Raw genomic sequence first — 14348 nt, forward strand, 5'->3', positions numbered from 1 at the left:
ATACTGGACAAAGAGATTGATCCTTGGAGCCAGCAAAGAGAAGGCATAATCAGAGTGAGGGCTGGGAGTCAAGGAGAGGGTGGCTAGTTAGGGCAGGAGTCACAGAAGTTCAGTCCACCTTGTCTAGGTTTGTTAGTCGGACTGAGGTATTCCAGAGGCTTTGGGCCACATGACAATCCCGAGCAGCTTCAGGGGGAAGAGTTATCACACAGGAACTGTTAAAGTGTTTTCCAGAAATGCCATCCAGCTCCTTTGCCAAGCACAGGTAGAGGACTGGGATTGCGCCTTGTTTGCTATCCTGTAGAGACACGGGGGAAGACAAGGAGCAAAGGGCCCTCAGCAGCAGAGCCCTGGCCCACCGTCCACTACCCACCTTAAAGAAGAAGCTGAGGAGCCAGAAGAGGACAAGATACGGCCAAGAGAAGTGCCTCATGATCTTCGTGGATACAACACCTGGGTCCACAGAGTTCACAGTCACACCTGAGAGGGTGAGACACGTGTAGTACAAAGGGAAGTGAGAGGAGGATGGTGGGAAGAAAGGGTCAAGTGTGGTCCTGCAATGTGCAGCGAGGGGAGGGGGGTCCTTCCAGATCTGTCGGGCAGAGGTGACAAGAGACCTGGGGGTGGTGCCAGGGAAGTCAGCGTTTAGTACCTTACCTGAACGGTGATACCTGAGCCAGTAAGGAGACATAAGTATTTGAAAGTGTTGGGTGATCTTGAGGGGGAACATGATGGATGATGTTGGAGGAGAGGGAAGTCGTAGGTGATGGGAGAGTTGGAAAAGGACGAAAGGAGATATGAAGATGGGGTTGAGAGAAACACAGGGTGCACAGATGGTAACTGGAGGATGCTAACAGCTGGCTCGGGGGCTGTTGGGCGTGTTATATGGCCAGAATATATTGGAACGAGATGGGAAGTGTTGCGAGGTAGTGTTGGGAGTGGAGGAGGAGGGGGTGTCAGAGGCAGTTACCTGTGCCTTGCAGTCTCTGGGCAAGCTTCCCAGTGAATGAGGCCAAAAGAAGTTTGCTGCAGTCATAGTTCTGGTTGAAGGCCAAAGGTCTACCAGCCCCTATCAGATGTTCCTCATCAATGTACCCATGTGCTTGCCGGAAGGAAGACACATTCACTACCCGGGCTGACCCTGCCCGCCGAAGGGCCCCTGGGTAGAGAGAGGACCACACACCTTCAATCCAAGTCCTAGAGTAAATTCCCATGCCCACTCCCCAACCTGCTTCTCCATGAGACTCCAGGAGGACAGGGACCATCCCAGGCTTTCAGGAGAGAGTCAGTGGGTCCCCATGCAGGCGCCCAGGCGAGGCACAGCGTAATGTGAACTGAGACTTCATTTTTATTAGCTGCTTTCCTAATGCTCTTCCTCTTGTTTTATTTTAGTGGGTTTTTTCTTTTTGCCTAAAGTAAAAGTGGAGTTTTGCCTTTTCTTTCACTTGACAGCTGGAGCTAATTTAATTAATCCTTGTTTATATTTTTATCTTGCTGATGGCTAAGAAGGGGAAGGAGAGGCTGGACATTGCTGTGAAAACTGTCTTTCACACATTCATACATTCATTCTTCTACTTATTCATTCCACAGATATCCACTAGGCCCCTGTATTACGGCAGACAGCACGCTAGGTGCTAAGGACATATGGGTGCTAGGTTTAGGGGAAAAGAAATGTGTGCAGAAATACTTGGGAAGGTGTGTTGTTTTGTTTTTAATTTTAACTATCTTCCAAAAGAGTGAAAGTAAAATTACTATCAATAGAACAGGTACAAGTAAATCTTAAAATAAAAAAGAGTTCCTAACTATCCGAAAATAAGTCTGGATTATATAAAGTATCAAAAGTTGTAGGACTTCCCTGGTGGCGCAGTCGTTAAGAATCCGCCTGCCAAGGCAGGGGACACGCGTTTGAGCCCTGGTCGAGGAAGATCCCACATGCTGCGGAGCAACTAAGCCCATGCGCCACAGCTACTGAGCCTGTGCTCTAGAGCCCGGGAGCCACAACTACTGAGTCTGTGTGCCACAACTACTGAAGCCCGCGCACCTAGAGCCAGTGCTCCACAACAAAGAGAAGCCACCGCACTGAGAAGACCATGCATTGCAACGAAGAGCAGCCCCCTCTCACCACAACTAGAGAAAGCCTGTGCGTAGCAACGAAGACCCAACGCAGCCAAAATAAATAAATAAATACAATTATTGAAAAAAAATTGTAGTTGTCACATATGAGTTTACTTATTGTTTCAAAATGCTAAAACTATTTTGAGCCCTCCATTTAAATGAAGAATCACAAATGCAAACTAGAGCAGGAGGTATTTAGCCAAAATTTGTTGGAGAGAAGATTATTCTTAAAGAGGACAGTGAACTCCAAACCTGCAGACACAGTGACATGAAGACCAAAGGGGCTCACAACCTAGTTGGAGACTGATCTTCATGCAGCAGCATCAGTGTGGGAACAGAGATGCGTACAGGGACTAAGGGGGTCCTGTAAATGGGGACGGCTGGGGGAGGCAGAGGTGTCAGGGCAGGACCCACAGCACGAGTGATATCTGTGCTGTGTGTTGGCAGCTGAATTAAGTTAGACAGGCTAACGAGATGGGAAAGGATATTCCAGGTAGAGGGAAGTACATGTGCAAAAGCACAGCCAGAATTAAAAAACAGAGTGTGGCCCAAGAGATACAGATTGTCTGGCTGGAGACAAGGGTGTGGGTTTGGGAAAGGCAAAGGTGAGACTCTCAGCCTGCAGAGGGTCTTCTAAGTGGAGAGAAGCAGCTTAGTTTATTATATAAAGTACAGAGTTCCTTCAAAGGATTTGAAGCAAGAAAGTGACATGATGAAAGGTGATTTCTTAGAAGTGGCAGAAGGGAGAATATATTAGAGGAGGGAAGATGGGAGAGAGGCAGTGTAAGAGACTGTTACTAAGCAAGGTACAGACAGGGTGTTGTAGCATGTTATAATTTTTGGAAAGGGGGGAAATATTTATACTTACAAATGCATAGGCTTTGGCCTTGCTCCTTGTCCACTTTCCAGGTGGGGCTAATTTAATCACCCCCTAAAGGGCACATGAGACCTGGCAATAGTAGTTGCCCCCCAGGAGGGGACTGGGTAGCTGATTTTCCGGGAGAGGAGGAGACTTTTTCTTTCTTTCTATCTGTCTTTTTTTTTTTTCTACTGCATACCCTTTTGTACTTTGGACATGTATTACCTGACCGAAAAATTAATTTTCTTTTAAAGAGGCTATTAGACAAGCCAAAGAAAATGTTAGGGAGAATGTGCCTGTCACCCAGTCCCTCCCCTCCCTAGGAAGAATACAAACCTCCTTAATTCTCGTGGCCTAATACCACCCTCAAGAAGCTTTTGTTGAGATGACTGACTCTACTAGTCTGGCTAGAACTCAGAGGTCGGGGAAAGAGAGGTGGGATGTAGATCTTACATCCTCTTGCTGGTTGTATTTGGGGCTGACTGATTCCATTACCAGCCTCCTAATCCTGACTGTTGCCAGGTGGGTTCCCTGCTGTGTACAGCAAAAATATACTGGGTCATTGTCTCAGCAAGCATCTGGGTGCCAAGCGAAAGGAGATGACCAAGGGAGACAGTAAGCACAAAAATGCCAGGGGAATGGAAAAGTGGAGGTGGTACAGAAGGTAAGCACCCATCCTTCCTTACCTTGGAGCAGATTTGTGAGCAGAAAGGGCCCAGTGTAGTTGGTGGCAAAGGTGAGATCAAGGCCCTCTGGGGTAAGTGTGGTGGGGAATCCTGGGAGGAGATGAAAATATAGGCGGTGGGTGATGGAGTGAGGACCCTGAGGGAGACAAAGTCTGCGGAGGACATATTGGGTTCAGTAGAAATGCCACAGGAGCATGGATGTGTTGAGATGGGGGCAATGAAGTTTGAGGCTATAACTTAAGGTAGGCTTCTTAGGATAGTGTCTGAATTATAGCGTTTGCATGGTATGTACAGGTTAGGCTTGGAGGATGCCTGTTTTGGGGTCCCTGAGCTAGAAAGGAGGTTCCTGAAATGTGCTTAGGGGAAGCAATCAAGGCACATACCACAGACTGCAGCGTTGTTAACCAGTAGATGTATCCTAGGATACTCCTGCAGAAGCCACTGAGCAAAGCTTCGGACGGAGTTCATAGAGCTCAGGTCCACCTCACCAAGCAGGAGGCGGTTGCTCTTTGTCGCTGCTTGTATCTCGGCCAGGGCTCGCTGTCCACGCACTCGGCTACGGCAGGCCAGGATCACACGTGCCCCGCGGCGGGCCAGCTCCTGGGACACGGCCTTCCCGATGCCTGTGGGAGGGCAGCTTCAGAGTATGCCAGTCTGGCGAGTGACTAAAGGGCAATGTGGGGGGGGGTGCAGGGGGAGACAAGTGTTCTGACAGTGGGTGCTGGTCCTCTGCCCTGCCCTCCCTGTTGGGGCTGTTGGAGGCTGAGGCCCTTAGTGAAGTGACAGGGCAGGAGGAGAACTCACCACTGTTGGCCCCAGTCACCACTGCTATCTTCCCAGTCAAATCCGTGGAGCAGCGTTGGAGGTCCCAAGGATACAACTTATGCCAGGCCTGCACACTTAGTCTAAGCAGGAGGACCAGAATGAGGAACACAGAGCCAGGACCCCAGCCTGGGCTGCTGAGTAGAGACCACAGTGACATAGCAGAGAAGTCTGGTCTGCTGCTGGAAGTGCTGCCCATGGGAGGGCGGGGAGGGACTAGTCAAAGCTGAATAGGACTAGGCACGAGGTTGGTGTGGAGCATAAGGCGCAAAATTTAAGGAGGCACTCACTCGTGGGTGTGCTTGAGCATCCCATTTGAAACGGAGAGTGAGTTCCTCCTTTAACTGTTTTCCCTGGCTATCTGATTGCCTCATCCCATTGCTGGTCCAAGTCAAAGGTCAAGAGAGTCCAGGTTTCCCTAAACCCTGCATAGGCTCAAATGTGTCTCCGAGTGAAACTTGGATTTGCACTCTAAGATGAACTGACAGGGCTCCAGAGACTGGAAATTAAACTCCTCATGTCTCAAATCACTCTGCGCTTAAGTGGGGCCATCCCCTTCTTTCCCTACTGGAAGGAGACTCTTATAAGTTCTCCAAACTGAGGCAGACTCCACTTGGAACCCTTATGTCTGCTCCTTCGTGGGGATGGGGATGGTTCTCCAGAATACCTCTGCTGGGGAGCCACCTTGGCCCTAAAGCAGGGTCTCCTAAGGGTGTAATGGGATTACTCCCTGGAGCCAGTGTTCTGTATTCTAGACCACTCCAGTTCACCACAGCACACACCTGGAAGAAACTGACAAGACATCAGGCCAATACTTAAGGCAACTCAGGTGTTTATTTCTGGCAAGCAGACAGAAGGAAGGTGGGTTTCACACTGCCTGAGGTTCAGGGCTCAGAATGGGGCAGGTGCTTGGAGGGGAGCGACCACATTTGGGGGGTTGAGCTCTTCATTAGCTGTGCCACGGTCACCCGGGGCTTTGGGGCGCCTGTGTGGATGGAGGAGAGGTGCCACCTTCTTTGTCCTCCTTTCGAGGGTCAGCAGAGCTGAGCAGCACCTGGGGGGCTGGGTTCAACATGCTCACACCAGGAGCCAGCTTCAATGCTTCCGGCAGCAACACGGGCTTCCACATCACCTGGGACGTGGCCTCGAGAACTCGGGGCACGGGATGAAGCCACTTGTGAGGATCCTGGCTCTCCCTGTCCCCAGGGTCCAGGCCCTGAAGAGGTACGCGGGTGCGGCCAGCCCACAGCTCACCCAGCAACTCGGCCCCCCCCTCCCAGCCGCTGGGCCACTTGGCACCCGGCCATAGTCTGGGGCTGGGGCTGCGGGCCACGTCGGGGCGCGCCGGGTGTGTGGCGAGAAAACGGAGCCCGAGACTGGCGAAGGGCCCCTTTGAACCAAAACCTGGAGACGGTAGGCCTAAACTTAGAGCAGGGAATTGGAGGCTGGGGCCGGGGCCCAAGGCTCGGAAAGGAACGCCAGGCGGGATAGGGAGGAACACTGACGGGGAGACGCGGACGCTGGGGGCGGAGGCTTGCGGTCCGGCTGGGGCCTCGGTCTCCTCCCCCCGCTGGCGCCCGCGGTAGGCTTCCAGGGGGCACGCCTCGGAGTCTGGGACCAGAACCTCCGCCAGAGGGCGCACCCAGCGGCGCGGCCGCCGCGCTGGGTCCAGGCGCGCCATCGCCGCCTTGCGGCCCATTCTGTAGTGCAGCGCGCTGGACCGCGCATCGGCGCGCCCGGGCTGCTGCGGCTGGAACCCCCTGGAGGGGCTGAGCGTGGTGGGGCCGCCCGCAGAGGGGCCGGACACCGACACGACCGAGGGGGTGCGGGGCACCTTCTCCTCCTTGAGCTCCGGCCGGTCTCCAGCCGCTTGCGGCTGCGGCGGGGAATAGTAGAGGTCCTCGAGCGAGAACTGAGAGCTGAGGGGCTGTGCCCTCTCGACAGAGGCCTGAGGGCTGGCTACCAAGGACAGCTCCAGAGAAGGGTGCGGACTGCCGGAGGGCGCCATCTCTCCCGACGGTTGGCTGCTCGCGTTCAAGGATCCGACTGCAAACAGGTGGCCCCTCGCCTGGTCGTCCAGTTTCTCTAAAGGACCGCTGGGCCCTGTCTCCTGAAACAGGACCGGGGTGGGTAGGGGGCCCGGGGTGACTCTCAGTTCAGGGGGACGCTCCCAAGAGTCCATCCGCTCCTGAGAGCCTGTATCCATCCACAATCTTCCTAAAGGGATCTGGTCCACGTTCTCTTGGTCCTGGGGAAATGCGCCAAGGTGGACGTGAGGGGTGAGTGGGGAGACGTCAGAAAGGGTAGAGAGGAGGTTGGAGCAGTCCCGTGAGGCCCTGAGGAGATCGAAGACGCGGCGGGGGCGGCGGTGACAGCTGGGAGGTAGCTGGGGGTTGAGCTTACTTCGCCTTGGAAGGTCTCCTCCAGCCCCACCGAGGTCAGCGCGTGCAGCACGGGCACGGATCCCTGAGCCCAGGCGTCCGTCGTGCAAGACAAGGGTTCCTCGTCCTCGCCCCATGTGGGGTCCTCTGCCACTGCAGATTCTCCCTCGTCCCTGGCCAGGAAGCGCCACTCGGTGATCTGCAGCATGGCTTCCCGTGCCTGGCTGATGGTGAATGGAATGCACTGCAGAGGCGAGAAAGGGTCTCAGCCCAGCAGGGAGGGGTCAGGGAGAGGGGAGATGGGTCTGGAGAACAAGGATCCAGGCCCACCTGTTGGGTCAGGTAGACTTTAAAGGCAGAGTCCATGACTCGGGCCAGCAGATCAGCCAAGATGTCCCCCACCACTTCCTCGCCCTCTTCGAGAGCCGTGAGCGCCATCCACTCGGCCTCAGTGAGCCGCCCAGGCACGATGTCCACCTGCGGCACCGGAACCGTAGGCGGCCGCGCCTTTTCCGCCTTGGATCGGGTCACCCCGCGGTCTCGGACCTGCCTCTGTGGGAAAGGAACAGGGCAATCAGGGCGGGAAACTGAGGAGTGGAGAAGCAGTTATGGGCTAGGAGGAAGCTTCCTCAAGTTGTCTAGTAGGAAAGAAAGCCTTTAGAGAGGGATAATTTACTAAGAGACTACTATGTGACAGATGCTTTTCAGGTGTGTGACCTAGCTAATTTAATTTTCATAACAGCTCACTAAGCCCATTTTACAGACAAACTGAAACCTGACAGCAGTTTACCTCCACTTACTTGGGATTACACAGTGAACCCAGGCTATATATAGCTCGAACTGCACAGTCCTTGCTATTTGCACTAGTTCAAAGTGTTCAAAACTCTTGCAAGTTCAAGAACTTGAGAAAGAAAAGTCAACAGGACTTCCCTGGTGGTGCAGTGGTTAAGAATCCACCTGCCAATACAGGGGACATGGATTCCATCCCACGTGGGAATATCCCACATGCTGAGGAGCAACTAATCCCACGAGCCACAACTAGAGCCCACGCGCTGCAACTACTGAGCCCATGTGCGGCAACTACTGAGGCCCATACGCCTAGAGCCCATGCTCTGCAACAAGAGAAGCCACCACAATGAGAAGCCCACGCACCACAACGAAGAGTAGCCCCTGCTTGCTGCAACTAGAGAAGAGCCCACACGCAGCAGTGAAGACCCAGCACAGCCAAAAATAAATAAAATTAATTTTAAAATGTAGGGGAAGATAGTTTAAATTGTCATATAATCTCTGGGTGAGAAACAGCTGCCTACGCATAAAAGTAATGTAAGAAATAATAAAGAAATGGGTAGATAAGTATATGTGTGTGTATATATATATATATATATATATATATATATATATATATATATACATATATATGTCAAATTATCCTCTGCTTATTTTAAAAAACATTCCTAATTAGAAGGTGATAATAGTAGTTTTCATTTACTGGCACTTAAAGTATATCAGTCACATACATGGATTCAATTCCTACATTTTTTAGACTACATACTATTTTTATCCCCATTTTACAGAATTTGCCCAGGACAACAGAGCAAGGAAGTAGTGGAGTCATATTTCATATGCCAGTCTGTCTGACTCCAGAGTTTGACTTTATCCTGCTTCCTAAACAAAAAATGAGCAACAAATTTTAAAAAAGGATAAATATCCCCAAATACATTAAAAATGCATAAAATTTTTTAAAAATCATAAGACCTCCAAGGATAATAAGCAAAGGACATAATATTTCACAAAACTGGAACTGCTGATGACTAATAAACTTTTGAAAAGCTGTCCAACCTTCAAAAGTACCAATTCCAGTTTTATGAACACATACAAAGGCATATTCTGAAATGAAAATAAAAACATATTCTCTAAAATAGTCCCTGTGACGTCATTTATAATAGCAGAATATTGAAAACATACATCTAACAAAAAGAGAATAGGTGGCTAATTGTGTGCTACCTATATGATGGACTATTATGCAATGATTAAAGGCAGTCTTTAGGAAGAATTTACAATAGCATAGGAAAATACTTATGATGTAATTTTTAAAAATATATTTATTTATTTTTGGCTACATTGGGTCTTTGTTGCTGTGCACGGGCTTTCTCTATTTGCGGCGAGTGGGGGCTACTCTTTGTGGTGGTGCATGTGCTCTCATTGCGGTGGCTTCTCTTATTGTGGAGCATGGGCTCTAGGGGCGTGAGCTTCAGTAGTTGCAGCACGCGGGCTCAGTAGCTGTGGCACACAGGCTCAGTAGTTGTAGCTTGTGGCTCTAGAGCGCAACCTCGGTAGTTGTGGCACACGGGCTTAGTTGCTCCGCGGCATGTGGGATCTTCCCAGACCAGGGCTCAAACCCATGTCCCCTGCACTGGCAGGCGGATTCTCAACCACTGCGCCACCAGGGAAGTCCCATGATGTAATGTTAACCGAAAGAAACAGGATACAAAATTACACATCAAGTATGATCTCAGATATGTAAACCAATGTGTTGAAGAAAAGGAAAGCACAGAAATTGTAACACTGGATGTGTTTCTTTCCTACACTCTTCTCCATTTTATAAGTTCTCTACAGTGACTTTGTGTCCTTTTATAATCAAGAAAATCCACTGAAAAAGAAAAATCCAGTCCCCCCCAAATCCATATTAAGGACATAGGAATTTAGTAGTAGATTCTTGGGAGCTTTCTCATTTCCCCACAACAGTCTCCCCGAACCTGATTCCTTCTAAAATTTACCTCCCAACGTAATCTTCCCAAACCTTTGCCTCCCCATCCCCACCCTTATTGCCTCATACATGGTGTTCCCCCAAGTTCATTCTCCCCCAACTCTGGTGTTTCCTAAACCTCACGCTGAACTCAAAATCCCTTAAGTCTCATTTCCTCTGTCTGCTAGAGAGAACAGTCCTGTTGGCAAGCCCAGGGAATGGCCCACGGCCCAGTCCAGGCTTGGCCAGAGCAGAGCAGGTAGGGCTGGGAGAGGAGAGTTGGTTCCTTAGACTTCCCCACCCAGCGTCTCATGTGACACCCGTACGTGGCCAGAGCAGAGGGGCCAGAGATTGTCCCACGAATTCTCTTCAAATCTGTTTATTTTAAAGTTTCCCACCTTTTAAACAATTGACTTTCAAGTGCAGCCTCAGAATTATTGTTTAATCCATTTCTTCCTCCTGAAATTATCGAAATGTGTCTTATCTAGCAACACCTCTCCCCAGTGCCTGACTAGTTCTGGTTTATCCATCCAAATGGGTACCTCAGTATAAGAAACAGTATTATACATGCATTAACTGTTTCCAAAGTCACTTCTTGTTCTTGAGCTCTGCCCCCACCCATTTAACCCCCTTCCCTCAGGTTCCAAGTGTGACAATGCTTGTGAGTGGGCGTGGTGCAGGTGTAGATTTTCTGCCCTAGTGAACCGACATGGCTTCCTTGGTCATCTTGAACGCCCGCATGGAGGGCGGGCGCCGGGTGGCACAGAGCTGGCCCACGGTTCCGGACACCGATCTTAACGGTCTATCCCCGCTCTGGGTCACCCTCATCTGCGCTAAAGCTCACCGGGCCTTCGTGCGCCATCGCCGCAGCTGTAGCTCCAGCCCCGGGGATCCAGCTGCTTTCCTGTCCCGCCGCCGCTGCTGCTGCCGCCTATCGGTCGCCTCGGCAACCACGCCGCAGGCGGGCTCGCCCCGCCTACAGTTGACCAGGCAGCAGCGCTGCGCGCCGCACGTTTGGGTTGCTCGCCCCACCCAACGGCCGTGCGTACGTGCGTCGTCTCTATGGTAGCGGCGGATTCGGAGGGACGGAACGCTTCTCGTGTCCGGCAAGCTGCTGGTGTGAGCTCTGACCTGGTCCGGGGGCTTCGGGGAGCCAGGGCGAGGGAGGAGGGGCCTGGGGGCCACCCTGCTTCATCCCGCCTTGGCTCGGGCTCTTGGGGGCCACTGAGTCCTGGGCCAGCGCAATTCCTCCTCTGGGAACCCCTGTCGCCTCATGCCTCAGCCCTAGGGTTCCCCTCGCCTGCTCCACAATACCCTTCCCACGCCGTGTGATCCCCCATCACCATCACTACCCAGTCTCAGGGGTCTCTCCCAGTGCCTCGAGACAACACCCACTCCCACCTCCCAGCCCCCACAGGTATCTCCGCTGTCGTCTGTCTTCCGCGCGCCTGTGATTCGGCCGTCTCTCCCCAAGGATGTTCCGCCGGGAGCGCTCCATCCCCCTTCGAGGCTCAGCCGCCGCCCTGTACAACAACCTCAGCGTGCTGCAGCTGCCCGTCCGCAACCTCACACAGTTTGGAGTGGTCCATGGGCCCAGCGCGCAGCTTCTCAGCGCTGCTCCTGAGGGTGTGCCCTTGGCCCAGCGCCAGCTCCAAGCTAAGGAGGGCGCTGGAGTGAGCCCCCCACTTATCACCCAGGTGAGGCGCGGAGTTAGCAGTGGTGTTGCCGAGCCCAACCCTAAACCAGTCCTTCCTCTCCAAACCTCAAGGAATAGGCCTTCCCTAACCATCTGGATTTCCACACTGTTGAGTCCTCATTCCCCTGCTCTGACCACTTCTTCCTACTCTGATTCATCTCCCTCTAGGTCCACTGGTGTGTCCTCCCTTTCCGAGTATTGCTGGTACTCACGTCACATCGAGGAATACAAGTAAGAAGAGGACCTTCCTGCCCTCCCCCACTAGGGTCTTCTCAGCTTCTCTCCAAGGCCCCTAGACCTTCCTTATTTCTCATCTTCCTTGTTTTCCAGTTCTCAGGTGCCATCTCTGATATCTTCCCTTTTATCAGTTGTATGGCCTTGGGCAATTTAGTTAACTTCTCAGAGCCCAGTGTCCTCCTCTGTTAAATGGAGATAAAAGTAGCGCCTACCTCCCGGGGTGGTTTTGAGGATTAGGTGGGCTGAGGCTAACATGAGTATGTGGAGGAGTCAGCACAGAGCTCAGCGAAGGGCAGCTGCGTCATGACCCCGTCCTTGCCTTGGCCTTCCAGATGTACGAGTCTGATGGCTCCGTCATGGTCTACTGGCATGCACTGGATGCTGGAGATGCCTCTCTAGGTACCTGCAGGACTGAGTGCCTTGGGGGTAGGGAGTGTTTGCTGGGGCTACGGGAGATGCTATTTCTAATCATTTTCCCCTCTCAGTGCAGGCTGTGTTTGCCCGAGGAATTGCTGCCAGTGGCCACTTCATCTGTGTGGGTGAGGGGGCCAAGGGCAGGGCACTGGGGGGTGCTGAGGTATAGGGGTGTAGCCTTTGGCCAGGAGGATGCCAAAGGTCTGAGGAAATTGTGGAGTGTTAGAGGGAAGGGTGGGGGTGAACGGGGGTCTGAGAGACACCAAAAAGCCATGGCGGGGTTCATAGGGGCGGGGTGGGACAGGAAAAGGGTAGTGAATGTAGGGGTGGGGCTGGGGGAGCAGTGAGAGGTGGGTTTGTTACTAAGGTTTCTGGGATGGAGGGAGGGAGTGCTGAGTGTGGTGGAGATCTGGGAGGATCAGGAAGCCATCAGTGGAGCACTGCTTCTGCAGGAATGTGGTCAGGCCGGGTACTGGTTTTTGACATCCCAGCCAAGGGTCCCAACGTTGTACTGAGTGAAGAGCTGGCTGGGCACCAGACACCAGTCACAGACATTGCCAGCGAGCCTGCCCAGGGACAGGTGAGTGGATTCCGCCTACTGTTCCAGTGAATCCGGGGGCCTCCCCACCTTGGGAGGCAGGGGACCTGGGTTCCAGCCGTGGCTCTGCCACTAAGCAGCCGGATGACTTTGGGCAAATTGCTGCCCTTTCCTAGGCTTTAGCAACCTCAGCTCCAGTGATGAAGCCTGAGATACTTTACATTTACGTGGCATTTAATAGTTCACTCCCACTTTACGATACTGGTGAGAATGGAAGAGTTGGGACAGATGGTTCTGAGATACTTTCCAGCTCTGACATGTGTGGCTTCCTTCTCTGAACTTGGGCAAGTTCAGGCCCACCTCCAGTGCTGTCCTCTCCAGGAAGCCTTCCCCCTGTTCCAGCTCCCACTGATCTCCCTTAGCTGAGCCCTGAATTGATACTGCCCTCAGACAACTCTTGTCTCCCCAGCTGGATTGTAAACCTCTTGAAAACAGGGTATGTATCTTCTGATTCCTATGTTACACTGCACCCGGCACGGAGCTGGGCCCATGGGCTATGTTGGCTGCCTGGGTTTAGGGGTTGTCAAGAGGCCCAGAGTCTAGTCATGACTGTGACTGGCTCACTGCAAGACCTCCAGAAGGTCCTAACACTATGGCCTCAGTTTCATCATCCATCCAACGAGGACAATTATATACCCTAACCCATGGCGTGTGTGTTGGGGTCAGGGTAGGGAGTAAGACTATAAAGAATACAAGGAAAGCATTTTATGCCTCCAGGGGACCCCTCTGGCCGGTGATGGCTTCACATCCCGCCCTTTCCCTGGAGAGGCCAAGATGCAAATCCTGCCTCCCTTCCCCTGCTGCCCTGTATACAGGACCCAGCGGGGGAGAAAGGGAAGGGCTGATCCTGCCTTTCCCCTCAGGACTGCGTGGCTGACGTGGTGACAGCAGATGACTCAGGCTTGCTATGTGTCTGGCGGTCAGGGCCCGAATTCAAATTATTGACCCGAATTCCAGGATTCGGGTAGGTGAGGCGGAAGGGGGCTGAGGCCTTCCTGAGGTAGCTTCCGGGTGGGGAGTGGGCTTGGGTCTGGGAAATCAAAGGAGGGTATCACCCTTGCAGGGTCCCGTGCCCTTCTGTGCAGCTGTGGCAGGGGACCATAGCAGCGGGCTATGGGAACGGGCAACTGCGTCTGTATGAAGCCAGTACAGGAACTCTACACGTCCAGATCGACGCCCACGCCCGGGCCGTCTGTGCCCTGGATCTGGCCCCTGAGGTGGGCAAGGTCAGTCTCCTCCTCGGTCCGTACACACCCTTGTTCCTGGTGCTGGGATGTTGGGAGGAGCTCCAGGTCGCGCCCTCCTCAGGCACCAGGACTGGGCTCTACAGCCTGGACCAGTCCCCTGTCAGCACGTTCCGACTCCCACTGGTCCTCCCTGGCTTTTTTTTTATAGCTACTCTCTGCGGCTGAGGACACCTTTGTACACATCTGGAAGCTAAGCAGAAGCCCAGAGGGTGGCTACCTTGAGGTGTGTCTTGTAAGGGGAGTGGGATGAGGACCCAAGCATGAGGCGGGCCCTGAGCAGCTCTCCTGGCCCCCAGGTGGAACACTGTCATGGAGAGTGTGTACCCGACACCCAGGTGTGTGGTGCCCGGTTCTGTGATCCCTCGGGCAGCTCCTTTGCTGTGACTGGCTATGACCTCGCTGAGATCCTGAGATTCGGCAGCATGTGAGAGAAAAGCAGCCCTCCGTTTCCCCTGTGGTATTTATAAAGTGCCCGCCTCCACCCAGCCCTTGTCTGATTACTCAGTATCATAGTCATACTTCACAACTAGTGAACTAAGCTCCAGGG

The 14348-nt window shown here is 52.8% G+C and overlaps 3 protein-coding genes across 6 annotated transcripts; 1 reads left to right on the forward strand and 2 right to left on the reverse strand.

Moving 5' to 3' along the window:
- Window positions 1-109: 109 nt before the first annotated feature.
- Window positions 110-4642, reverse strand: LOC132501246 (retinol dehydrogenase 12-like). The gene is made up of 6 exons (XM_060116822.1): window positions 4465-4642; window positions 4044-4283; window positions 3661-3750; window positions 971-1159; window positions 374-480; window positions 110-298 (listed from the first exon to the last, which is right to left on the reverse strand). The coding sequence occupies exons 1-6, from the start codon at window positions 4640-4642 to the stop codon at window positions 110-112; spliced, it is 993 nt and encodes a 330-aa protein (XP_059972805.1).
- A 731-nt stretch (window positions 4643-5373) lies between these two features.
- On the reverse strand, window positions 5374-10516 carry C14H2orf81 (chromosome 14 C2orf81 homolog). The gene is given in 4 exon segments (XM_060117455.1): window positions 5374-6745; window positions 6748-7107; window positions 7194-7415; window positions 10454-10516. Coding segments are annotated over 4 exon segments (1899 nt in total). The 5' UTR covers window positions 10472-10516; the 3' UTR covers window positions 5374-5446.
- A 151-nt stretch (window positions 10517-10667) lies between these two features.
- On the forward strand, window positions 10668-14286 carry WDR54 (WD repeat domain 54). 4 transcript variants are annotated; one of them, XM_060117268.1, is made up of 11 exons: window positions 10668-10726; window positions 11018-11306; window positions 11474-11536; window positions 11875-11941; window positions 12028-12081; window positions 12409-12536; window positions 12964-12990; window positions 13418-13518; window positions 13618-13780; window positions 13950-14024; window positions 14082-14286. In XM_060117268.1, exons 2-11 carry the CDS (start codon window positions 11085-11087, stop codon window positions 14157-14159), a joined length of 978 nt encoding a protein of 325 aa, XP_059973251.1. In that variant the 5' UTR covers window positions 10668-10726; window positions 11018-11084; the 3' UTR covers window positions 14160-14286. The 4 variants fall into 4 exon arrangements, with proteins under 4 accessions (XP_059973251.1, XP_059973250.1, XP_059973248.1 ...); XM_060117265.1 differs by having other exon boundaries at window positions 10674-10728; window positions 14098-14286; XM_060117266.1 differs by having other exon boundaries at window positions 10686-10726; window positions 11084-11306; window positions 14098-14286.
- The last annotated feature ends 62 nt before the right edge of the window (window positions 14287-14348 follow it).

The sequence above is a fragment of the Mesoplodon densirostris genome, chromosome 14, assembly GCF_025265405.1.
Source record: "Mesoplodon densirostris isolate mMesDen1 chromosome 14, mMesDen1 primary haplotype, whole genome shotgun sequence".
In the NCBI taxonomy this organism is placed as follows: Eukaryota; Metazoa; Chordata; class Mammalia; order Artiodactyla; family Ziphiidae; genus Mesoplodon; species Mesoplodon densirostris.